The sequence below is a fragment of the Pristis pectinata genome, chromosome 9 (assembly GCF_009764475.1).
Source record: "Pristis pectinata isolate sPriPec2 chromosome 9, sPriPec2.1.pri, whole genome shotgun sequence".
NCBI classification, from domain to species: Eukaryota; Metazoa; Chordata; class Chondrichthyes; order Rhinopristiformes; family Pristidae; genus Pristis; species Pristis pectinata.
Genome location: NC_067413.1, coordinates 56,266,393 through 56,293,745, shown reverse-complemented (window position 1 = coordinate 56,293,745; position 27,353 = coordinate 56,266,393). Strand labels below are relative to the sequence as shown.

The window sequence follows — 27,353 nt, the reverse complement described above, 5'->3', positions numbered from 1 at the left end:
ATCTCTGGCACAAGGTTCCAAAATAACTGAGCTGAAGGTGTCTGATTCCTGGTTTGATGCAGGCCAATTGACATAGTCCCATTGTCTTAAGTTTGGCTGATGCTTAGAAGAAATTCTCATGGTCATGTCACTTTACAAATCATATCCCTTGAGCAGCCTCCTGTGGACCAGCAGCGTGTGCTCTTTTCGTTTCCATAGCTGTCCTTTTAATTTCAAAACTGATTACTACTTGTTTATATTTGAGCAGTTTTTTTAAAAAAGGACTGGATCTTGTTTATATTAATGTATGCTATCCACATAGTTCCTGAAGGATATCCTATGTTTATCAATCCCTAAAATATTTTTAAATATATTTTTTGCAATGTGCAAGTGCAGTGGCAAAACATGTACTCTGATACTTTGATAAAAGTATCTGAAACAAGAGGCTTTTCTAGGAAGCTCCCTATGTAATAACAGAGTTATAAATGTAGAGGACATGTTGTGGGTAGGTTTTATGACCCTCCATTTGACAGTAGCAACAAGCAGCAAATCCAGACTCTGTAGGCAGCATGCAGTGTTGAGTCACTTTAGTGGTTCACTTGATGAATGGAGCAGTTTGCCTGGAGGGCACCAGAAATAGTACAAGTCAGGAAATCAAAAAACATTTTTGCAGGAATCTCCCTTTGGCAATTAAATATATGTAGTGGAAGTCAGGATAACTTGTACGTCTGTAATGAGTGAACCTATCTGTTCATCAGGAACCTTTGCCAATGGTGTCAGATCATATGCTCTATGGCATTTGTAGATTTAAATAGATTTCCATTACATGAACATCCTTATTTTTTTCTGCAATGCTGTTTTTCCACTTAGGAGGTCTGCTTTGCAAATGTAATTTTGTGCATCAGTGAAGTTTCCAAATCTAATCATGTCAGCTGCAACAGTGTCCTGGGCCCAATCATTTGCATCTGCTCCACCAATGACCTTCCTTGCATTATGAAGTCTAAAAGTGGAGTGTTCTGTTTTATTCATAGCTTATCAGATAATGAAATAATTTGTGCAGCATTCAAAATACGAACAGCATTGTCTTGGGCTAACAAGTCATTAGAAACATTTGCTCCACATTTGCCAAGTTGTCATCATCTTCAACAGAAGCCAAATCACTTCCTCTTAATATCCAACAACATAACCACCATCAACATTCTGTGACTATCATGTGTACCATCTACATGGTGCAACTCACTAAGGTTTCAATAGTTTCTCCTAACCCAGCTACCTTTACCAATAAGAAGCACAAGGACAGCAAATACACCAGCTGAAATTACTTCAAAAATACAGTTTTCTTTCATCTTCACTGATTCAAAATCCCAGGACTCCAGAACTAACTGTATTGTGGGAGTACATTTACAATATGAACTGTAGGCAGATCAAGGCAGCAACTTGACCCATTTTCAAGGCAATTAGGAATGTGAAATGTATGCTGGCAGTGCTAGCAATGCTCAAATTCCACAAATATACAAAATAATCATTGATCTGCCGTAAACATTTAACCACAGTAGTGCAAAAACATTCTTAACTTAGAAAATTGGATTGTATATGTTACTTACATCTCTATTATTGAAGTCAAATTTAAAATGTAAACAAAGTACCATGGCAAGTACTGATTAAGATGTGCACCATTTAAAAAAATGGTTTCAGCTGCCACCTCTGTAGTGACTAAAATAATGTGAATACTCTAAACATCCCTCCCCACCCATCTCTCCCCCTCCCCAAGCACTTTCCCCTGTAACCATAGGAAGTACAATATCTGTCCCTACACCACCTCCTCCACCACAGTCCAGAGACCTAAATAGCCCTTCCAAGTGAGAAAGAGATTCATGTGCACCTCTTCCAACCTGGTCTATTGCATTGTGCTCTCTGTGTGGCCTCCTGACATCAGTATAACCAAGTGCAGACTAGGTGAATACTTAGTAGAGTATCTCTGTCCACCATAACTACCTGGAACTTCCCGTTGCAAGCCATATTAACCACCCTGCTCATTCCCACACCAACCCGTCTGTCCTCAGCCTCCTCCACTGCCAGGGTGAGGCCCAACGCAAACTAGCAGAACAGTACCACATTCTGCCTGGGTAGTCTACAACCTGTTGGCATCAAAATTAAATTCTTCAATTTCAGGTAACCTACTCCCTTTGTTCCTTTCTCTCATTCTGATCTACCCAGTTCCTCCCACACATAGCCAAAACCACCACTGCCCCTGCAGTCCCCTATACCCCCAATCACCTAGTTTCTTTCCCCTCCTCCATCTACTTCATCTGCCCATCACCTGCCCACTTGTCCCACTGGGTTCCCACCTTCTCGTTGTTCTCATCTGCCCATCCCACCTCCCTTATTTGGGTCCATGCTCCACCTTCCTTTCTTGTCAGGTTCCTTTGGTGCCTCTATCACTTCCCAGCCTCTGTCGCTATTTCCACCCTTTCCTCCTCCATCTGCCTTATCACCCCTCCTCACCTGGATCCATCCACCTATCATTTGCCAGCTCTTGCCCACCCCTTCCACTCACCTCTTTATACTGACCATCTCCCCTCTATTCTTCCAATCCAGAAGGTGGTTCTTGACCTGAAAGATTGACTGTCCAGTTCCCTCTACTGCCTGACCTGCTGAGTTCCTCCAGCAGTTTATTTTTTGCTCCAGATTCCACCATTTTCAGTTTCTTGTGTCTCTACTTTAAACTGTGTTGCATAGTAAAATCTACTGGCAGATTGTTTCTAAGCACAGTCTTTGAAAGCAAGCAACACAAAACTGCTTTGGAAATAGTTTAAGCAGAAAATACAATTAGATTCTGAAGTGATGTTATTATAAATCATTGCACTTATACCCAAGCCAGCAGTACACCACTACAGAATCTGTTCATGTATAATCTTCATGTTATGTTTCTTTCCCCATAGTTGCTGGCAGAACACTGGACAAGTTGTAAAGGTCATGGGCAAAATGAAAACCATCAAGACTTTGGGAACAACCAGTATCCCTGCTGAAGTTATAAAGCATGTGAAAAACTGTTTACAAATCCACAAATGCATTTCTCATGTCTAGTACACCAGGTGCTCTCAGAGATGTTGTAATCCTGACCATCTTCAAGAAAGGAGACAAATTTGATTGCAATAACAGGGGAGTCTTTCTACTGCTTGCCACATTGCTGGACTCCTCATCAACTGCCTCTTCACAATGGCTGAAGAACTGCTCCCAGATTCTCAGGTGTGGATTCTAGTCATCTAGACACACAATGGACATGATAGTCACCATACAAGTCCAAGAAATGCTGGGAGCAGCTTCAACAACTGGGCATGGTATTTGACTTGATCATTTGAGAGTGATTGTAGAAAATCCTCCCCAAATTCAGCTGTCCACAGAAACTCATCTTTATCTTACAAGTGTTCATGATGATATGCAAGCTGTGATCTTAACTAACAGATCAACAACAGACCCAATCTCAATGCAGATTTGTGGAGCTATCACTGCAACACATTTTCCTGCCACAATACTACACCACCCCTTCAACGAGCTTCCCTACAGGGCAAATGAAAATCTGTTCCACCTATAGCACTTCCATTCCAGAGCCAAGATCATCCCATGTTTAATTATCAAGCTGCAGGAAACAGATGATGCTTTCACATCTGCATATTTAGAGTCCAAACTCCAAATATATTCACTTCAACTCATTCACTGAAGCACACAAGAGAATGGGCCTCACTATTAATGTAGAATCAGAGTTATACAGCCCTTTGGCCCAACTCGTCCATGTTGACCAAGATATCCATCCAAGCCAGAACCATGTGCCTGTGTTTGGCCCATATCCCTCTAAACCTTTTCTATCCATGTCATATCTAATAAGCATTGCAATTGTAACTGCCTCTAGCTGTAAAAATGTATGTAAAAATAGGTCCTCAACAAACATGTCCCCATCCTTACACTGCCCCCTGACAACGATGAGATCCTGGAAAATATGGACACTTTCCACATTTAAGGAACTGATTGTCAGTGAAGGCAGTCACTGATGAAATTCGCCATCACTTTCAGTTCACTAAAACAGCCTTTGGCTATGAGGAAAAGCATGATTGAAAATCAAGACCTTGATTTTGAAATCAAGACCACAGTCTACTAGGAAGGCACTTCAAAGCATCAGAAGGATACCACCAAAGATAGCTCAGCAAATATCACTAGTATTGAAGCACTAATTGCACTCAGTCAGCTCTGATGGTTCACCTCTTTGATATGAAACCCCCAAGAAAGATACAGTACTCTGTTCCAAGTTCTGTCACGGCAAGAGGTTAACAGTGGACAGATGAAATGATTCAAGAATGTGCTCAAAGCCTGCTTAAAAAGAGTAACAGCCCCAGAGACTCATGGGATTCCTTGGCTGTTGACTCTTCAAAATTAGCGGGGGGCATTTGTGATAACATTTAGAACCTACAATTCATGTATCAGATGTCACACTGGACTGTGTGAATAGTAGGAGTGCACCGACTGTCAAACAACTCAACCCTCCTGTACCTTCCAGCATCTCCTGTAGCAGAGTCTGCTGGTCCCACAATGACTATCAGCTACTCCAGAAACCATGAAGAATATGGATCATAATAAAAACTCAACCTAAAGCTATAAGTGTTTCTCGTTCCACTGTTGCCCCACCTGCTGACTAGATCTGGCTTTTCCATTTTCATTTTGCATTAACATGCTCCTGATGAACTGTGGGAAGCTTGTTAGATTTGGCAGAGAAATTAGGTAAGCATTGAAAATATTCTGATTACCTTTATTTGAAAGTTCTCCGGCAGATCCTTTAAGAATAAAATTGGATCAAGGGTTCTGTGGCCTAAATGAACAGAATGTGTGCTGCCTCATTGGTATTCTGCAAATTCAAACATCTTCCCTTGAGCAAATTTGAAATAGACTTTAAAATTACAGAATATTTTTGTCAGTTTGCTCTATTTGTAAAAATCAGCAACAAATCTAACAAAACAAAAGCTTGGGTCTCTAATAACAGATTGGGTGAGCCTTTTTGAAGGGAAAAGGAATGAATGGCAAGTGGGAGGCTTTTAAGAGTGTGATATCAAGAGTCCAGGAGCAGCATGTTCCTGTCAGGGTGAAGGGTAAACCTGCCAAGTTTAGGGAACCTTGGCTGATGAGAGATATTGAGGTTCTGGTCAAGAAAAGGAAGGAAGCGTACATTGTGTTCAGGAGTTTGGGGATAAGTGAATCCATTGATGAACACAAAAAGATTAAGAATACTGATAAGAGGAAAATCAGAAAGGCAAAGAGAAGGTATGAGATGGATCTGGCAGGTAAGGTTAAGGAAAATCCCAAGAGATTCTATAGCCATATTAAGAGTACAAGGGTGGCAAGGGAGAGAGTAGATCCCTTAGAGTTCAGCAGGGCCATCTATGTCTCGAGCCACAGGAGATGGATGGGATTTTTAACTAACATTTTCTCCTTGGTGTTTACAGAGAAGATAGTGGTTGTTCAAGAGATATGTAAACCAGTGGGGATGTTTTGGAGAAAACTCATTACCAGGGAGGAGGTACTTGCAGCCTTACAGCACATTAAGATGGATAAATCCCCAGGACCTAACAGAGTGCATATTTGGACATTGTTGGAGGCTAGAGAAGAAATTGCAGAGGCCCTTGCAGAGATTCTTGCTTCATCATTAGCCACTGGTGAAGTCCCCAAACACTGGAAGGTAGCTAATGTTGTTCTGTTGTTTAAGAAAGGTTGCAAGGACAAGTCAGGGAATTACAGGCCAGTCATCCTGACATAAGTAGTGGGAAAGTTGCTGGAGGGAATTCTGAGGGACAGGATCTACCAGCATTTGGATAGACAGAGTCTGATTAGGAGGAATCAGCATGGCTTTATGTGTGGAAAGTCATGCTTGATAAACTTTTGGGTTTTTGAAGAGGTAACCAGAAAAGTAGATGAGAGCAGGGCAGTGGATGTTGTCCATTTGGACTTTAGCAAAGCCTTTGACAAGGTCCAACAGGGATCTGGAAGATTAGGTCCTATGGAATACAGGGAGAGCTAGTTAGGTAGATTGAAAATTGGCTCAGATGTAGGAAGAGAGTATGATAGTTGAAGGATGTTTCTCAGAATGGAGACCAGTGACTAATGGTGTGCTGCAGGGGTCAGTGTTGGGACACTTTATATTCATTACTTATATAAATGATTTGGATGCAAATCCACAAGGCTTGATAGTTAAGTTTGAAGATGACACAAAATTAGGACGTGTTGTTGACAGTGAAGGTTATTGTGAATTACAGGGGAGATCTTGATCACATAGGGAAGTGGGCCATAGAGTGGCAAATGGATTTCAATACAGATAAGTGTGATGTGATGCATTTTGGAAAGTCAAACCAGCATATGACTTATACTATGAATGGTAGGGCTCTAGGGAGTGTAATGGAACAGAAGGACCTGGGAGTACAAGTGCAGGGTTTGTTGGAAGTGGTGTCAGTTAGACAGGGTGGTGAAAAAGGCATTTATCATGCTGGCCTTCATCAGACAGGGCACTGAGTATAGGAGTTGGGACATTATGTTGCAGTTGTGCAAGTCATTGGTGAGGCAGCTCTTGGGGTACTGTGTACAGTTTTGGTCACCATTATTGGAAGAAGCAATTAACCTGGAAAGAGTGTAGAAAAGATTTACCAGGATGTTGCCAGGATTAGAGAGCTTGAGTTATAGGGAGACATTGGTCAAGCTAGGTCTTTACTCCTTGGATTGTAGAAGAATGAGGGTCGATCTTATAGATGTTTATAAGATCATGAGGGGGTACAGATAAAGTGGATGGTAGCAGTTATTTTCCCAGGGTAGGGGAATCCATGGCTTCCTCTGTGAGCATCTAGGAGAGGTAGAGTCGCTTACTCTCCTGAACTGGCAGAGAGTTATTGGGAATGACAAGAATCTGCTAAGCACTAGTGTGAGCAAGCCGGTGGTAAAGTGGGACACTGCACCCAGTGCCTGTGGATTTCCAGGCTACTCTGAACATTGCATTTGATCAGCTGGAGTCATGAGCCCACTGAGCTATATCACAACCATAATTACAAAACCAAACTTCTTTGCATCAGCTGCAATCACCATGCTGACCTTTTCCAGATTAACTGATGTTACTAATCCAAACCCAGGTCTCCACCCTTTGACTGCTAATCATATACATTGCCTGAACTGTCACCTATTAAATTGCAGATAAATGCTCTCCAAGGGCAGGAAACCAAGAGCCAGATGATGCCAATGAAAAGGGGCTGAGCTATATTTATCTTGGTGAACTGACTGACCTTCAAGTATTCATGTCAGAGTAGAGTCAAGAGCAATTAGAGTGTTTGGTTCCATGACAGCCTTGATGGAAATTGGCTTCATTAATTATTGGAGATCACACAGGATCATACTGAACTGACTCTCAGAACTGTGAGAATGTGTTTCAGAGTGCAATGTACCATATCATAAATATTGTGGTCTTCTTTGCAATGGGTAGAGCAAGCACAGATTGGGTGACTGTTTTGCACAACACCCATGTAAGATGACAAGGTTTTGCTATTAAATTTCATTCAATGCAGTGGATTAAACATTTGAACTGTGATGTCCTCTCTTTTTCAGAAGACAGGGTTTTCACTTCCACTGCTATTAATGGAGCCCTCACCCACATCTCTTCTATTTCCCATACATCTGCCCTCACCCCATCCCCTCAGACATAACAGGGATAGAGCTCCCTTACCACCCCACAAGCCTATGCATCTGCAACTTTCACCACCTCAACAGGATCCCACAACCAGGGACATCTTCCCCTCCCCTCTTTCCAGTGATACTTGTCCACTTGTCCCTCCCACTGATCCCCCTCCAGGCACTTATCTCTGCAACCACTTGAAGTGTTATACCGGCCCCTACACTTCTCCTTCACCACCATTCAGTGCCCTAAACAGCCTTTCCAGGTGAGGCAGTTCTTCACATGTGAATCTACTGGTATCATTTATTGTGTCCACTGTTCCCAGTGAGACCCGATGCAGATTGGGGTGGGGGGGACAAAAAAATGCTTTGTTGAGCACCTTTGCTCCATGCGCTGCACCAGACAGTGGCCAGCCATTTAAATTCCACTTCCCATTCCCTCACTGACATGTCTGTCCACGGCCTCTGCTACTGCCTAGTTGAGACTAGATGCAGATTAGAGAAACACCACCTTGGTAGTCTCCGACCTGACAGGATGAACATCAATTTCTAACTTCCAGTAACCACTACCCCCTGTCCCTTTTTGTCCTTTATCCCACTGGCCCCCATCACCCATCTCTTTCCCTTCTCCCACCTTCTCTATCTGTCCATCACCCACACATTCCTTCCACTGGTTTCCCTTATCTCCTTCCCTTTATTCCATGGTCTACTGTCCTCTTCTATCAGATTCCATCTTCTTCAGCCCTTTGTCACTTCCACTTTTGTCTCCACTTCTCCCTTTTCCCACTTCCACTTTTCCCTTTGTCACATCAGCTTCTCACTTCATTCCCACTCTTCCCCCTCCCCCATCTGCCTATCACCCCCCTCTCACCTGCCAGCTCCTGCTTCACCACTTCCCTCCCACCTCTTTTATACTAGCTATCTTCCCTTTTTCTTTCCAGTCCTGATGAAGGGTCCCAACCCAAAAGGTTAACTGTCTATTTCCCTCCATATATGTTGCCTGACCCTCTGCCAGCTCCTTTGATTTGCTGCAGATTCTGCAGTCTTGTGTCTCCATTTTGAGATACGAGTGTTGTTTAACCAATGTAATCAGTTGCAAAATTGACTGCTTCCAGCCACCTGCTGCTCCTTCATGCCCACAATAAAGTAAATAACATTTTTAGCAAGTTTCATTGAGTTTCTCTCCTTGCAATTATTCCTCTCCATTTTAATGAATTGAGTTTCTGGACATGGACTAGGTCTAGCCACTGCTGTAAATCTGCGGGAAATCACTGGTCCATCAAAAGTCCATTGTTGGGTTACAGTAGGGAAATTGCCAACTACCAATTTAAGGAATTACAGGACTTCTATGTTTGCATTCATTTACATGGGATCTCACTGAATGGCAGACCAGACTGGAGGGACCCATTTCTTATGTTTTTATGGGAGTCTCAAACTTCCTGACAATTACGTGGGACAATGGCAACATATGCTGGCAATATTTAGCTCTGTAGATGCTTTTGCTTAATAACACCAGCCAGTTTGGTTATGCAAACTTATATACAAGAATGAATATTCTAATGTATTACATATACAACCTGCCAATACTGCAAACTTTGAACTTCAGTTCATGTTTTTATCTTTCTAAAGACAAGGCAAATGTTACATTAGCATATTTCAGTACTGTTCCTAACCCCAATGCTGACTGTACAATGATGCAGCACGAGATTTGTACTCTAAAGCTGAAGTTATCTGACATTGTCAAGCTTCTTAGCAATTCTGTTAATGGCAAATTGCAAGATGGCTCAGATGACTGCCACAGCACAAGAGTGGGGTATGGATCACACCAATGTCATGTACAGCAACACCAGAGCACCTGATGATCAGATTCTTGACCTTCGAGAGGGAGCTCCACTCCTCCAGTCACAATCTATGTTTGACCTTGGCTATCCACTCCAGCCAATTCTTGCCACTCACCCAGCTCCTCTGAACCAGATCCACTGTGTCTTCAAGGCTTTGGATGAAGTGCTGATAAATTCAGATCGGACAAATGATAGTCAGCATGGAGATGGTGAGCCATGGTTTCTGTGCTGTATGACTCCAAAACAGAAAGTGCATTTCAAGACTGCTCTTTATTTTCTAGTCTAACTGAAAATCAAGAACTGATATTATTCTTCATAAATTTTAATGCAAATTAATTTTATCTGATTTTATTTTGTAAAATGTAAGCCTTTGTACTAAAGAGATCACCAGGACTAGAGATTTTCCTGTGCCTGGAATCTAAGAATCTCCACATCAGACGTGACACTAGTTAATCACTTGCTAACTTTAATCTGCCTGAAAAGCGGGGCAAAGTTTAAGAATTAGTTGCATTGCCCATCCCCTCCCAACCTCGAACTACTTTCAGCACAGGCTGAATTTATTTGACACAAGAGGCAGATGTGGAGACAAGATGTGGAGCAACAAACAATCTTCTGGAAGAACTCAAATGGGACAAGCAGCATCTGGGAGGAAAGGAATTGTTGACATTTTGGATCCAAAATTGAATTATGACTGAGAGTGGAGAGCCCAGATTACCAATATAAAGAGAAGGGAAGTGATGAGAAAGGATTCGATTGGTGGGGTGCAAGGTGGCAGGCAGGTAGTGCCAGGTAGGGGAGGTGAGTAAGGGTAGAGTTGGAAGAAAGTGGCAGGTGAATGATGGATGGAGGTAGACAGGAAGAATGGGAAAAAAAGCAGATGGAGCAAGGGGGTGGGGGAGAGGGGAGGGGAGTGTGAAGATAGGAGACAGCTGTTGGAGGGAGACAAGCAGGAACACAAAGCACTACAAGTGCTAGATTCCGATAAGGAGGTGAGAATGTGAACCATTAGGGGAGAAGTGAAAGGCACTTGGAACCAGATGGGGGGAGGGGACCTGTATGTGAAGTGGGTGGATAGAAGCAGGACGTGGCGGGGCATGAAATGGATGAAGGGGGGCTGGGGGGCACAAAAATGGGAGGAGGATGAGAAGGGAACAAAGGGTTACCTAAAATTGGAAAACTCAATATTCATGCTACCGGGTTATAGACTGACCAGGCAGAACACAAGGTGTTGTTCCTCCAGTTTGTGTTGGGCTTCATCTTGGCAGTAGAGAAGGCCAAGGGTGGCCAGGTCAGCGTGAGAATGGGAAGGGGAGTTGAAATGGTCTGCAACTAGGAGTTTGGGATGGCCATTGCAGACAGAGTGCAAATGCTCTGCAAAACAGCTACTGCAGCCACTTATATCCAAGGCAAGATTGGATTTTGCGAGTTGTGCTGAGGAGGGTTTAAACTAGGATGGCAAGAGGTGGGAATCCATGCAGGATGTCAAGAGCAAGAGGCAAAAAGCACCACAAATACAAATCAAAATAATGGCAGAAACACAAGCTTAAGGCTTTGTATCTTAATGCCTGAAGCATTCATAATTAGGTTGATGAACTAACAGCCCAAACAGAGGTGAACAGATATGATCTGATAGCCATTACAGAGACATGATCAATGTTGGGCATTTAATATTCAGGGATATTTGACTTTTAGTAATGACAGAAGGGAAGGGAAAGGTTTTAATACCAAAAAACATTACAGTGGTACAGGCAATAAACCAAGAAATTTGATGCATGCAAGAATGGAACAGCAGTTATCACGAGGGACTTGAACTTCCACATAGATTGGGTGAATCAAGTTGGTCAAGCCAGTCTTGAGGAGGACTTCATAGAATGCATCTGTGCTAGTTTTCTTGAACAGCATGTTAGTGAACCTACAAGGGAAAATGCCTGTGCAATGAGATAGGTAAAATTAACAATCTTGTAGTTCAGGATCCTCTTAGAAAGAATGATCATAGCATGATTGAATTTCTCATACAAATAGAGGGAGCAATAGTTCAATCTAAAACCAGTGCATTGTGCTAAACAAGGGAGACAACAGGAAGATGAAGGACAGTTGGCTAGTTTAGACTGGAAACACAGGCTATTTGGTGGAACAGTTGAGGAACAGTGGAAGACTCAAGAGATTTTTCCACGGTGCTCAACAAAAGTATATTTCAGTTAAAAGCAAGTACAGCAAGGGTGGGGAGACCCAGCCTTGGATAACAAAGGAAATAAAAGGCATCAAGCTAAAAGCTCATACATACAAAGCTGTCAAGAGTAGTGGGAAACTGGAAGATTGGGAAAAACTTTAAAAAGCAACAAAGAACTACTAAGCAAGCATTAAGGAAAGGGAAGATTGATTATGAAAGTAAATAGCACAAAATAAAAACAGTAGAAGTTTTTATAATTATCTAAAGCAGAAAAGGGTGGCCTAAGTGAACATATGTCCCTTGGAAGATGAGAAGGGGGAATTAATATTAGGTAATGTGGAAATGGCCAAGGCTTTGATTGACTATTTTGTGTCAGTCTTCACAATGGAAGGCATGTCTAACATGCCAAAGAGGCATTATGGATGTGATGGGAGCCGATGACCTCGATACAACTGCTGTCACTAGAGGTAGTAATGAGCAAACTAGTGGGCCTAAAGGTAGACAAATCCCCTGGGCCTGATGGGATGCATCCCAAGTAGAGGAGTTTGTGATAATTTATCAAAATTCTCTGGACAGGTCCTGGCAGACTGAAACACAGCAAATGTCACCCCACTGTTCAAAAAAGGATTTAGGCAAAAGGCAGGCAACTATAGGCCAGTTAGCTTAATGTCTGTGGTTGAGAAAATGCTTGAAGCTATCATTAAGGAAGAAATAGCAAGACATCTGGGTAGAAGTGGTCCCATCAGACAGACGCAGCATGGATTCAGGAAAGGCATGTCCTGTTTGACAAACTTACTGGATAGAGGGGAAAACCGGTGGATGTTGTATATTTGGATTTCCAGAAGGCATTTGATAAGATGCTGCATAAAAGACTAACAGTATCTGTAAGATAAGGATGCATGGAGTTGGGGGTAACATATTAGCATGGTTAGAGGATTGGTTAACAAATAGAAGGCAGAGAGTTGAGATAAATGTGTGTTTCTCTGGTTGGCAATCAGTGGTGAGCAAGGGTCAGTGCTGGGCCCACAACTGTTCATGATATACATTAATGATGTGGGGGAGGGGACAGAGTGTAGCATATCCAAGTTTGCTGATAGCACTTAATTGAGTGGAAAAGCAAATTGTGCAGAGGATGCAGAGAGTCTGCAGAGAGATATACAAATAGGTTAAGTGAGTGGGCAAGGGTCTAGCAGATGCTGTTGTGTAGAGGGACTTGGGAGTGTTCATGTATGAATCACAAAAGACTGGTTTGTGGCTGTAACAGGTTATCAAGAAGGCAAATAGAATGTTAGCCTTCACTGCCAAAGGGATTGAATTTAAGTTGAATGCAACTGTACAGGGTACTGGTGAGGCTGCACCTGGAGTACTGCGTGCAGTTCTGGTCTCCTTACTTGAGGAAAGATATTGGCTTTGGAGGAAACAGAGGAGGCCCATCAGGTTGATTCTGGAGATGAGGGGGTTAGCCTATGAGAGATCAAGTCACTTGGGACTATACTCACTGGAATTCAGAAGAATGAGGGGATCTTATAGAAACATAAAATTATGAAAGGGATAGACAAGATAGAGGCAGGAAGGTTGTTTCCACTGGTAGGTGAGACTAGAACTAGTGGACATAGCCTCAAGATTCAGAGCAGTAGATTTAGGACAGACGAGGAGAAACTGCTTTTCCCAGAAAATAGTGAATCTGTGGAATTCTCTACCCAGGGAAGCAGTAGAGGCTACATCATTAAATATATTTAAGACATAGTTAGATTTTTGCACAGAGGGGGAATTAAAGGTTTATGGGGAAAAGGCAGGTGGGTGAATCCAAGTCCACAGCCAGATCAGCCATGATCTTATTGAATGACAGAGCAGGCTCAGTGGGCCAGATGGCCTTCTCCTGTTCCTGTTTCTCATCTCTTCTTTACAAATGTTATCCCATAACATCTTCCTTCTGTTAAAATCAAAGCAAGTACAGTTCTGAGACAATCTAGGCTCAGAAAATATTCAGTCCAGATTAAAAACAGTAAGGGAAAGAAGTCATCAGTACGAGTAGTGCATAAACCCACACTAGGAGAAGATACAAATCAACTAACAATGGCAGCATGCAAAATAATTATGGGAGGCTTTAATGTAGCTTGGGTTAATCAAGTCGGAGAAGATTGCCACAAGAAACAAATTCAAAGAATGCATTTGGGATAAGATAAGATCTTTATTAGTCACACGTACATCGAAACACACAGTGAAATCCATTTTTTGCGTAGTGTTCTGGGGGGCAGCCCGCAAGTGTCGCCACGCTTCCAGCGCCAACATAGCATGCTCACAACTTCCTAACCTGTACGTCTTTAGAATGTGGGAGGAAACCGGAGCACTCAGAGGAAACCCACGCAGACACGGGAATAACGTACAAACTCCTTACAGACAGTGGCGGGAATTGAACCCGGGTCGCTGGCACTGTAAAGCGTTACGCTAACTGCTACACTACTGTGCCTTAGTTTCCTTGAGCAATATATTGTGGAGCCAATCAGGGTACACGCAACTCTGCATCTGGTTAATGGATAATGAGACAGGTTTAATAAATAACCTCAGAGCAAAAGATCTCCTAGGAAGCAGTGGTCATTGTATGACAGAATTTTGTATTCTGTTTGAGGGGGAGAAACGGATTAGAATTAACTATGTTTAACTTAAATAAAGGGAATCATAATTGAATTTGCTAAAGTAGACTGGCCAATAGATTAGCAGGAAAGGCAGTGGCAGACATTTAAGGAGATAATTCACAACACCCAGCAAAAATGTATCCCAGTAAGTGGGAAAAAATTCTAAAAGAGGGATGAAGCAATCATGGTTAACCAAGGAAGTCAAGGAAGGTAGTAAGCTGAAAGAGAAAATATCCAAGGCAACAAATGTTAACAGTAGATTTAAAAACTGGGATAAAAACAGAATCAAGCAAAGAGGGACAAAAAAAGATACTGCGAGCAAATAGAGAAAAAACTAATAAGGAATACAAAAAACAGACAAGAGAGTTTCTTCAAATATAAAAAGGAAGAGAGGTCCAAGTGAGCATTGGCCCTGAAAAGAAAGCTAGAGAAATAGTTAATGGGAACAAGAAGATGCCGAAGGAGTTAAACAGATACTTTGCATCAGTCCTTAAAGTGGAAGATACTATGAATATCCCATTACTACTGGACAATGATGCAGAGAGATTAAGTGTCATCTTCATCACTTGAGAAATAGTATTATACAAACTAATAGGGCTAAAGGCTAATCAGTCCCCTAGCCTGGTTGGCTTGTACTCTAGGATCCTAGAAGAAGTGGCTGCCAAGTTAGTGGATGCACAAAACTGTAGATTCTGGAGAAGAGTCAGAGCACTGGAAAACTGAATGTGGCCCTACTATTCTAAAGAGAGGCATAAAAGAATGCCCAGCATCTATTATTAAGATAATGCTAGAAACAAGGAAATAATAGGAACACATTTGGGGAAAAAGAAGTCATAATCTAATCAAATAGACAATCAATGTTTCAGGTTGAGACCCTTCATCTGGACTGAATCCAGATGAAGAGTCTTGACCCAAAACATTGGCTGGCCATTTCCCTCCACAGATGCTGCCTGACCTGCTTGTTTCCTCCACCAGCTAGCTTATTGCTTCAGATTCCAGCATCTGCAGTCTCTTGTGTCTCCAACATCCTTTTGTCTACTTTCGTCTATGTTCTCACTCTCTAACTGCTCCCAGTTCTAACTCATTGACCAGATAGTCTTGTGTACAGCTTATCCCCATATGGTCACCCTAGTTTTATTCCAGAGACATCCCCCCTCCCTCACCCTTCCTGAAGCTTAATGAGTTTAAATTCTCTTTTCCAATTCTGATAAAGCGTCTTTGATCTGAAACATGCAGTTTGTTTCTCTTCCCACAGATGTGGTCTGATCTTCTGAGCAATTCCTGTATCTTTCTGAAGTTTCTAATAATTACTAGATTACTAGATAAGCATATGGAGGAATTTAAAAAAGAAGGATATGTGGGAGGAAGGGGCTAGATAATCTTAGGCGAGGTTTAAAGGTCAGCACAATATTGTGGGCCGAAGGGTCTGTATTATGCTGTACTGTTCTATGTTTATGTAATTACCCAAAACACAAGGTGAAGAATTGCACAATTCCCTGGTTTTGTTAAATAGCAAAGTCATGATGTGAGCCACACCCTTTGGCCCAACTGGTTCATGCAGTCTAAAATGCCCCATTTGCCAGCATTTAGCTCATAATCCAAATCTTTCAAATCCATGTAACTGTCCAACTATCTTTTAAAAGACATTATTGTACCCACCTCAATCACTTTCTCTGGCAGCTCATTCCACCCTTTGTGTAAAAAAGTTGCCTCTCAAGTTCCTCTTAAGCCTTTCCCCTCTCACCTTAACTTATGCCCTCTAGTTCTTGATACCCCAACTCTGAGGAAAAGACTAAGTACTTACACCCTATCTATGCCCCTCATGATTTTATACACCTCTACAAGATCACCTGCATCTCCTACACTCAAAGGAATAAAATCCTAGCATGTCCAACCTCTTCCCATAACTCAGCCCCTCAAGCCTTGGCAGCAGCATTATAAATTTTCAGCACTCTTTCTAGTTTAATAAGATCTTTCCTTCAGCAGGGTGACCAAAACTGAACACAATACGCCAAGTGCAGCCTCATCAGCATCCTGTACAACTGCACCATGATGTCCCAACTTTTGTACTCAATGCCCTGACTTATGAAGGCCTGCATGCCAAAAGCCTTCACCACCCTGTCTGCCTGTGATGCCAATTTCAGTGAACCATGTACTTGTACTCCAAGGTCCCTGTTCTACAACACTCCATAGGGCCCTGCCATTCACTGTGAAAGTCCTACCTGCATTTGACTTTCCAAAATGCAACACTTTGCTCTTATCCGGATTAAACTCCATTTGCCATTCCTTGGCCCACTTATTCAGTTCATCAAGATCCCCCTGTGATTTTTGATAACCTTCTTCACTGGCCACTATACCACCTGCAAATTTACTAGCCATGCCTTGTGCCTTCTTATCCAAATTGTTGATATAGATGACAAACAATGGGCCCAGCACCAACACCCCCCCTCCCGAGGCACACCAATAGTCATGGGCCTCCAGTCTGAGAAATAATCTACCATCGCCCTCTGCTTTCTACCATCAAGCCAATTGTGTATCCAATTAGCCAGCTCTCCCTGGATTCCATGCAATCTAACCTTCCAGACCAGCCCATCATGTGGAACCTTATCAAAGACTTTACTGAAGTCCATATCAACCACATCTACCACCTTACCCTCAACTTTCTTGGTCACATCAAAAAACTTGACTAAGTTTGTAAGACACGATCTCCCATGCACAAAGCCAGGCTGACCACCCATAATCAACTCCCATCTTTCCAGATGTACATACATCTTATTCCTCAGAATCCTCTCCAGTAATTTGCCTACCACAAATGTTAGACCTACTGGCCTATAGTTCAAGTTTTTCTTTGCCTCCCTTACGAAAAAAAGACAACATTTGATACCCTCTAGTCTATGAGCACCTCACCCATGGCTAACAATGATGCAACTATCTCAGCCAGGGCTCTCACTTTCTTCTCCAGCCCCCCACAGCATTCTTGGATAAACCTGGTCAGACCCTGGAGATTTGTCCACCTTCATACTTTAAGACATCCATCACATCCTATACTGTAATGCAGACTATTCCCAAGACCTCCCCATTTACTTTTCCTCATTCTGAAGTCTTCATTTCTTTCTCCACAGTAACAAGAGAGGAGAAATATTCTGTTAGGACCTTGCCCATCTCCTGTGACTCCACAGGACAGTGTCCCCTTTGGTTTTCAAGGGACCCCTATTCTCTAGTTACTCTTTTCCCCTTAATGTACTTACAAAATCTCTGTTCTCATGCCCTTCTGATTTCTTTATTGAGGACACCCTCAATACTCCTCCAGGGATTCACTTGATCCCAGTTGCCTGTACTTGACCCATGAATCCTATTTCTGGCCAATATCCCTCACCATCCAGGGTTCCTTACTCCTCCCAGCCTTGCCCTTCACTCCAACAGGAACATGCAGACCTTGAGCTCTCACTATCTCACCTTTAAAAGCCTCCCACTGCCTGTGGTCCCTTTGCCCACAAACAATCTACTCCAATCAACCTTTACAAATTCCTGTTTCATACCATCAAATTCTGCCTTGCCCCAATTTAGAACTTGAACCTGTGGACCAGTTCTGTCCCTTTCCATAGGATTTTAAAACTAATCAAACTATGGTCACTGGTCCCAAAGTGTTTCCCCAATGTCACCTCAGTCACTTGCCCCACCCTATTCCCAAGAGTAGGTCAAGTTTTGCTCTCTTCCTTGTAGGACCCTCTATTGCCCAAGGAAACTTTCCTGAACGCACTTAGAAAACTCCACCCCACCTCAGCCCTTAACAGTATGGCAGTCCCAATCCATGTTAGGAAAATTAAAATCCCCTTCTATGACAACACTATTCTTACAACTCTCCACAATCTCCCTGCATATTTGTTCTTCTAATTCCCGTTGACTATCTGGGGGCCTATAGTACAATCCCAACAATGGGATTATCCCTTTCTTATTTCTCAGCTCCACCCATAAAGCCTCACTGATGATCCTTCTTTAACTTACTCTCCAATTACTGCTATGACATTTCCCTTAATCATAAAAATGCAACTCCCCCATCTCACCTATACCCCAGAACATTAAACTGCCAGTCTTGTCCCTCCCTTATCCAATTTCCATAATGCCTGTAATATTCCAGTCCCACATATCTGTCCAAGCCCCAAGTGTGTCCACCTTACCTGTCAGACCTCTTGCATTGAAATAAATGCAATTTAATCTAATCAGCTTTCCTTGCTCCCTGCCATTTTCTTGCTTGTCATGTCTATTCACCCAACTACTTTCTGCTTGTATCTTGGATGTGACCACCTCACTAAAACTCATGTATGAAACTCTCGGCATCTCAGATGATCCTGAGTGTGTCCAGCTCCAACTCCTTCACATGGTCAGTCAGGAGCTGCAGCTGGATACTTCCCACAGGTGTGGTCCTGAGGGGCACCAGAAACCTCCCTGATTTCCCACATGCTGCAGGAGGAACATGCCACTGCATTAACTACCATCAGATTGCTAAGACTAAAAAGGAAATTCAAGGAACCTTACCTGCATCTCTGCTCGCCAAAGCTTAACTTACCACTCAAACATTGACGAATTCTCACAATGGCCACTCTGCTGGAGCCTGCTTTCCTTTTATTGGTTGATGTGTCTCACAATTAGCCAATAAGAAATGGTTTCCTGGAAAGCTCTATAAGCCAATCATAAGGGCTCTTTCTTTTTAAAAGTTTCCCACTGCTGCTCAGCTTCCTATCTCTCAGCACCTAAAAATGAACACAGTACTGGCTCCTCTTTAAACTTCCTGCTGCTGCTCCGCCTCTCAGAACCTCAAAATATCAATATCAATACTTTTATAAAAAGAATTTTGAAAGATTATATTTAAGGCATCTGCAATTTTCTTATTTACTTCTTTAATTAATGAGATGAAAAGTATATGGTCTTGGGGATTTGTTGTTCTTTAGTACCATTACTTCCTTGATTACTACTAGAGCGCCAGCGATCGGGGTTCGATTCCCGTTGCCGTCTGTAAGGAATTTGTACGTTCTCCCATGTCTGCGTGGGTTTCCTCCAGGTGCTTCGGTTTCCTCCCACATTGCAAAGACGTACGGGTAGGTTAATTTGGGTTTAAAATGGGCGGTGCGGACTCATTGGGCCGGAAGGGTCTGTTACCACACTGTAAAAAAATTTAAATTAAAAAATTTTTTTAAAAATTGAATAAATCTCACTGAGTTCCCTTCCCTAATTCAAAATTAGTTCCCTTGGGATGTTATCCTCTTCCTCCACTGAAAGTACCAACTCAGAATAATTGTTTAAAATGTGCCCCATTTCCTTGATTAATTTATATCACCATTTTAGTCCATGGAAGAATATTGAAGTGCCAAGTGTATGGAGCAGTCCTGATGTGTTGATTGATGCATGACACACAGAAAATAAACACGTGGGCATGGCAAACTGTTAGTGGTATGTGGCCTTTATTTTTACTTTGTTGGAGTACAAAAGAAATCTTGCTGAGATTGTGCAAGGTTTTAGCAAGACCACATATAGAGTAAAAATAGAAAATGCTGAAAATAAACAGGCAGCATCTGTGGACAGAGAAACGTTTCGGTATGATGACTTTTCATCAAAACTTAACCTTTAGTGTGCTGTGTACAATGTGGTCTCCATACCCAAAAGGATATGTCATAAGAAAGCGAAGCAAAAGTGGGCCAAAAGAGGAAACAGAGGCAGCAGCAGTCGGGCTCTGACTGACACTCCCTGCAGGTGGCAGTGACGTGACCAGGGATCAGATGAGGGGTGTGAGAGACGACGCTCGGTTCTCAGCCAATAGGAACTCTCACGGCCCCGACGCCTTCAGCGCGTCGCGTCATTCCAGCCCGTCCCCCGTAGCAACCAATCAGCGCGCGACAGAGGGGCTGGTGTCAATGTCAAACGGTCGCAGGGGGCTCGCGGGTGGAAGCCGGGTCTTTCATTCCGCGCGACGAGCGGTGGGGCGAAGGACGTCCGTAACGCGCAGGTTGGTGCCGCTTCTCCGTGACGTCCAGCAGGTTGGGGTCGGTTGTGTCGGTGAGGCTGGGCTCCAGTGCAGTGCGAGGTGTCGGCCCGCCCGCCCGCAGTTCGGTGGGCGTTCAGTGCCGAGGGCTGCCCGCTGGTAGCGGTGGGTGGACGGACGGTGCCTGTTGGCCCGAGAGCTGCGCAGTGGCTGGTGTGGGGAAGGACCTGCTTCCAGACGGAAGAGTTTGGAACAAGTTGACCGGAAGCGGCGCTGTTAGCGCGCTCGAGGTTCAGACCGGCTTCCGAACCTACAAATGGTGCAGGCAACTGTGCATCACTGTAGTTGGTCCCCGATCGAAACTGCATGCGGGAAGCAGTCTTGTAAGGCACCATCAGTGGATGGAGGGAGAAACAGTTAATGTCTCTTGTTAAACATAAGGAAATAGCAGTAATAGGCCACTCTGCCCCTCGAGCCTGCCCCACCATTCAAATTGATCATAATTGATTGGCCCCAAATCTTCTCATTTTCATCTTCAAAAATATATCTACTTCCTCTTTGAATACCCCCAATGATCTAGTCTCCACAACCATCCATGAGAGAGAATTCCAGTAATCCATCATTTCAGTTTTAAATGATAGTCCCCTAACCTTACAACTTTGCCCCCTCATTTGAGATTCTTCCACGAGTAAAAACCTATCGACATCTATCTGGTTATATACTTAAGGGGCTTGTGTATTTCAGTAAGAAAACCCCAAAGAAAATAGATCTGATCTATTTAGCCATTTAGCCATAGGATAACCCTCTTGTCCTAGGAATTAGCCTGGTCAATCTTTTTTGGACTAGGTATGCCAGTATATCTTTTCTTAAATAAGGGAGTCAAAACTGCACAGCGCTCCACTGAAAGTCTTTGGAGCTTAGGTAGACAATTTTAGTTTCGATGTGCATTAACCTGTTCCTTTATGATTTTAATTAGCTGGAAAGGACTTAAACCTCAAAACTGGAATACTGCTGTGCTCCTTTTTTACTGAGCAATAAAATCAAATTTTTTTCATTGAATACAAATATTTTTTGAGAATTAACTTTCAGAATCATCTTCCTTAAATTAAAACCAGAAAATGCTGGCATAATTTTTTTCATAAATATATTGAGACACAGCAGATACATCCAACTGCTGTGGACATTGATGCCGTACTGAATGTCCATGGCACTATTACATTGAAAAGCAGGCACACCATGTCTCTGATGCCTAGTAGGATCACTATATGAATGCATATGTGAGTACAGAGGGAACGGAATATTCCATGCTAAAAAGTGCTGCTGTTCCATTTTCTTAAACCAACACTGATATACATATAATTTATGAGGAACTATAAATCTAGTCTATGATCATCTTTCAGATCTTAACAATCTCTCTGCAGGTTTTGGCGAGGAGTAGCTTCTGGACTGGATTTGAACCCAAACAGGACTCCATTTCTTTGTTAGATGATTGAATTTGGTATTTCATTTGCTGAAGTCTGCACTGGATCCAGCAGACCAGGCATCATATTGTGGAGAGAGAGAGAGAGAGAGAGAGAGAAACAGTTAATGTGGGGAATTTTGGCTGTAGTGACCACATCTGATCAGTCATTTAAGCTTAAATAAGTTTCAGACTGCCATTCATACACTGTCAAACTAGAAAGTGTAGACTTACTGAGTAAAAGGTCTGTCTCACCTGTTACCACGCTACATTGCTGCGTTCATATGTAGTTCAACAGCAGAGGCCAATCTTTCTAGGATTCCCCAGGTAAGACCTGGCATAGAATCTGAGATCTCGTTGATTTCAAAGTATATCTAGGCCTGTGAATTAGGATGTAAAGGAGAAGATGTTTTTAATTATAAATATATCTGGATGCATATGTATAGTTTAGTTAACTTTTTATATTCAAAAAGTTAAATGTTTTTAATTATTTACATCAATTTTAACAGTTTAATGTTTCTGAAAGTCAGAGACATTTAAATTGTTGCAGCTATAATAAGAGACACAGTGTACCACAGCCTTTGTCTTCTGTCAACACCTGTTAGTGATAGTGTTGCATGCAATTGCCTGCCTTACTTCTAAACTGCAATGGGTATAGATACAGCTTCCTCAATCGCACTTCTTAGGACAGCCATCTCTTTTTAGGAATCAATCTAATAAATCTGCATTGCATTGGCTCCAAGTGTATCCTTAAAGTACAGAGACCAAAATTGCACATACAGACCATCTTTCATTCTTCTAAAGACTGCATGAGTAGGACTATTCCCCAGGAATTATTCTGGTACACTTTTGTTGTACCTGTTGAAGACAAGTTTATCTTTTCTTGAGTAAGGAAAATCAAACTGCATAATATTTAAAGAATTGACAGTTTCTGATAAACATGTGTCTCTTTTTAAGGCTGTAAAACCTGAAGGAAAATGTGGTCCATCCAAGATAAGTTAAAGAAAATATTGGTAATTAGTTCATTATGGTCACATGTACCAAGGTACAGTGAAAAACTTTGTTTTGAATGTAATCCACACAGATCATTTCATAACATCAGTACGTCAAGATCGTACAAGGGAAAAGCAATAACAGAATGCAGAATATAGTGTTACAGCTACAGAGAAAGTGCAGTGCAGGCAGACAATAAGGTGCAACTCCACGACAGTGTAGATTGTGAGATCAAGAGTCCATCTTACTGTACTAGGGGACCGTTCAATAGTCTTGTAACAGTCGGATAGAAGCTGTTCTTGAACCTGCAGGTACGTACTTTCAGGCTTTTTTATCTTCTGCCTGATGGGAAGGGGGAAAAGAGAGAATATCTAAGATGGGGGCCTTTGATTATGTTGGCTGCTTTTCTGAAGCAGCGAGAAGCGTAGACAGAATATTAAATCAAAGGAAAAGTTTATAGTGATAAAAAGCAGTAAAACCAAGGACTTGGACAGTTTTAGATTTCGGCAAAGGGAGACTTAGAAATTGATATGAATATTGGAGTAATTTAACGAGAAACATAAAACAGACGGTTCATGTGAAATAGAGGATATTAGCAAGAGTTAATGTGAGTCCTTAACATAGTAAAAAAAACAAAAATATTATTTGGGAATAAGAAAACTGCAGAGAAATTAAACAAGCATCTTTGCAAAATACAACATTCAAAATCTCACAGGAATAGTGGAGAACAATGGCAGTAGAGTGAATGAAGAGCTAGAAGAAATTAACTTAATTTTTCCAATAAATTTAATGGGAATGAAAGTCAGTCACTCCCCAGGGCCTGATGACCTGCATCCCAAGAGAGAGCGGGTGCGCAGATTGTCACTTTCCAAGACTTTATAGATTCTTGAATGGTCCCCACAGATTGAAAGCAAATATAACCACACTTTTTAAGAAATGAGCATGAGAGAAAACAGAGAACCATCGACCAAGCAGCCCAAAGTATCTGTTTTAATTACATAGGATACTGGTGAGGCCACATCTGGAGTACTGTGAACGGTATTAGTCTCCTTATTTAAAGGAGGATGTTAAATGCATGGGATACATTACCAGATTAAGGTTTACAAGAATATTAGTTGGAATAGACAAGTTGTTTTACGTGGACTGGTTGGGCATAGTAGTTTTTTTTGCCCCATGGAGAAAAGAAGAGCAAGAGGGAACTTGAATGAAACAGGCCCTGAGAGGGCTTGTAAAAGATGGATGTGGAGAGGACGTTTTTCTTTCATAGGACAATCTACAATTAGGAGTCACTGTTTAAAAATAAGAGGCACCCAATTAAGAAAGATGAGCCAATTTTCTTTCTGACTTGAGTTTGTGGAACAATTCCTCAAAGTACAGTGGAAGCAAAATCTTTGAATGTCTTAAGGCAGCTGTAGATAGATGATAAGCAGGTGGTTGATAGGTTACCATTGATAGATTGAAATGTAGAGTTGAGGTCGCAGTCAGATCACCTGTGGTCTTATTAAATGGAGGGTCAAGCCGAACAAGTTGCATACTCCTACTTGGAATTTTTGTGTTCAGTTTCAAGTACATTGTAATACACATGCTTGCCCAGTCCCTTAACTGGTCTGTGGTTGACCTTTTACATCCTCCTCATGACTTCTTTTCTCACCTAACTTAAATTGCTAGCAAGCTTGGAAATATTACATTTGCTGGTGTTCTACTTTCTTCAATCCCTACTCCTGTCCCGTGTAAGCCAGTGATGGAGATTATAAACAACTAAGGTTCAGGTAATGATTCTTAAAGCACTCCATTGATTACACACTGTAATTTTCCATCTAGTAATTTTCTTTCAGCGTGATCATGGCTGATCTGCTCCAAACTTCATCTCCTTTTCTGTACCAGTTCCCTGTAGCCCTCAATTCCTTGATACTTCAAAATAAATTATCTACTTCCTCTTGAAATACTCCTAATGAATATGATTCCATGGTAGAGAAGTCCAGAGATTCACCAATCTCTGCAAGAACTTCCTGCACACCTCAGTTTTAAATGAACACGCACCAATCTTGTAACTATTTGAGGTGCTCCTATTGATGGAAACATCTTGACATCAACCTTTTCATGCCCTCCCAGGATCTTGTATGTTTCAATAAGATCACCCTTCATTCATACACTCCAAAGAAAATAGATCTAATTTCTTTAGCTGCTGGTAATAAGACAACCCTGTCATCTCAGGTTAGAGTCAATCTTAAATGTTCTCTTTATTTAAGAACTTTTAAATATCCAAAACTATTGATGGTATATATTGATTTCCAATTGTTTTGCATTACTCAAGACTTTCCAACAAATGTGAAAATGTTTTCTAGGGTAATGGTTTTAAAAACTAGCATGAGTATTTTTACTCTTGCACATTTGGGTAATGGGTTCACTTGGGGTACAACAGAGGAATAATTTTTCTTTTCTTTTGTTTTTAATGTAGGAAATGCTGGAAGGTTTATCTTCTTGTGTTCCAACATAGCCTGATGAAATGTTGGTGCCTATGCAGCTAGTGTTTTCAGCACTTAGAAATGGAGAGGCACGCAGGGTCCATGCCATAGTTTGCCACCAATGTAGCCTCCAAAGCTGCCTATCTACTCAAGCTGGTCAACACACAACAAACAGATCCTTGCTAAAGACTTTTCCAAGTCCCTTACTCAGCTCACGCAAGCCAGTAGTGCTATTTGGTCATTTCCATTTGAGGAATTACAGGACCACAGTTGCACAGCTTTATAGCCTTACCCCTCCTCAGGTTAACAGCATCTTGAAGGCAAATGAGTACAGTTTTAAAGTACCTGAATTTGATGGGAAGAATGTTAGTTCTGTTCTAGGTTTTGACACTAACCAGTTACCATCCAATTCTCCAGTTGAAGATCGAAGATGCGCAGCTACATGTTTGCAGACTCGAGGCATGCTATTGGGCGTTATTGATGGACATGCAGGTTGTGCCTGTGCACAGGGAGTCAGTGAACGACTTTTTTACTATATTGCTGTTTCTTTGTTACATCATGAGACCTTGTTGGAAATAGAGAATGCAGTGGATAATGGCCGAGTTGTATTGCCACTTTTACAATGGCACAAACATCCCAATGATTACTTCAGTAAGGAAGCTTCAAAAATGTACTTTGATAGCCTAAGAACCTACTGGCAAGAGTTAATTGATCTCCACACAGAGGAGACACCTGATACCGTGGAAGCACTGATAAATTCGTTCAAAAGGCTTGATAATGATATTTCATTGGAAGCTCAAGTGCGTAGTGATAACTCTTTTCTCAATTATTGGCAGTTGCAGGTGGCATTTTCTGGTGCAACTGCTTGTGTTGCACACATAGATGGTGTGGACTTGTATATTGCAAATACTGGTGACAGCAGAGCAGTGCTTGGTGTTCAAGAAGAGGATGGAACCTGGTCTGCAGTCACACTGTCCAATGACCATAATGCACAGAATGAAAGTGAAATTGAAAGAGTTAAATCTGAACACCCAAAATCTGAAGCAAAAACTGTTGTTAAACAGGACCGTTTACTTGGTTTGCTAATGCCATTTAGAGCTTTTGGAGATGTTAAGTTCAAATGGAGCATTGAGCTGCAAAAGCGGGTACTTGAGTCTGGTCCAGAGCTATTAAATGAAAATGAATGTACAAAATTTATCCCACCCAATTATCACACTCCCCCATACCTAACAGCTCAGCCTGAAGTCACTTATCATAAATTAAGACCTCAGGATAAATTCCTTGTTTTAGCCACAGATGGGCTATGGGAAATATTACATAGACAGGAAGTTGTAAGAATTGTTGGGGAACATCTAACTGGTGTCCATCTTCAGCAACCTATTACTGTTGGGGGTTACAAAGTGACACTTGGTCAGATGCATGAATTGTTAATGGAGAGAAGAGCTCGTATTTCGTCTGCGTTTGAGGATCAAAATTCTGCAACTCATCTTATACGGTATGCAGTTGGTCACAATGAGTTTGGGGCAATTGATCATAAGCGATTATCGAAGATGCTGAGTCTTCCTGAAGATCTGGCACGAATGTACAGAGATGATATAACAGTTACTGTTGTGCAGTTTAATTCTCATGTTATAAATGCACATTACAAGCATAATTCAGAAAACTAAAATTCATGCTAGTAAGTGTTCCATGCAAAGATGGTTGAGGAATTATAGAATGATTGTACAAGACTTTTTAGTTTAAGCTTCAAAGCAATTTGGTTACTATGATGCTGGAGGAACTCAGCAGGCCAAGCAGCAACCATGGAGAAAAGCAGGCAGTCAGTGTTTCAGGTCAGGACCCTTCTTCAGGACTGAAGATAGGAAAGGGGGAAGCCAAATATATAGGAGATAAAAGCAGAGCAATGATAGGAGGACAAAAGTGGGAGGCGGGGTGGGCACAAGATGGTGATAGGTAGGTGTGGGGGAGGAGGGGAGAGCAGATCCCCCACACCTGCCTATCATTATCTCTTACCTGCAACCACCTAACACCACCCTGTGCCCACCCCACCTCCCCTCTTTTGTCCCCCTGTCACTGCTCCGCTCTTCCCTCTTATTTATTGGGCTTCCCCTTTTCCTATCTTCAGTCTTGAAAAAGGG

The 27,353-nt window shown here is 42.0% G+C and overlaps 1 protein-coding gene across 2 annotated transcripts; it reads left to right on the top strand.

Moving 5' to 3' along the window:
• The first annotated feature begins 19,828 nt into the window (after positions 1 to 19,828).
• LOC127574143 (pyruvate dehydrogenase [acetyl-transferring]-phosphatase 1, mitochondrial-like) lies at positions 19,829 to 27,018 on the top strand. Of its 2 annotated transcripts, none has more exons than XM_052022890.1 (2): positions 19,829 to 20,322; positions 25,209 to 27,018. In XM_052022890.1, exon 2 carries the CDS (start codon positions 25,257 to 25,259, stop codon positions 26,880 to 26,882), a length of 1,626 nt encoding a protein of 541 aa, XP_051878850.1. In that variant the 5' UTR covers positions 19,829 to 20,322; positions 25,209 to 25,256; the 3' UTR covers positions 26,883 to 27,018. The 2 variants fall into 2 exon arrangements, with proteins under 2 accessions (XP_051878850.1, XP_051878851.1); XM_052022891.1 differs by lacking the exon at positions 19,829 to 20,322 and adding an exon at positions 21,957 to 22,084 and having other exon boundaries at positions 25,209 to 27,003.
• Positions 27,019 to 27,353: the final 335 nt, after the last annotated feature.

What these genes read in the sequence shown, in the direction of transcription:
- LOC127574143 (XM_052022890.1), top strand. Translation starts at nt 25,257, where the DNA reads ATGTTGGTGCCTATGCAGCTAGTGTTTTCAGCACTTAGAAATGGAGAG.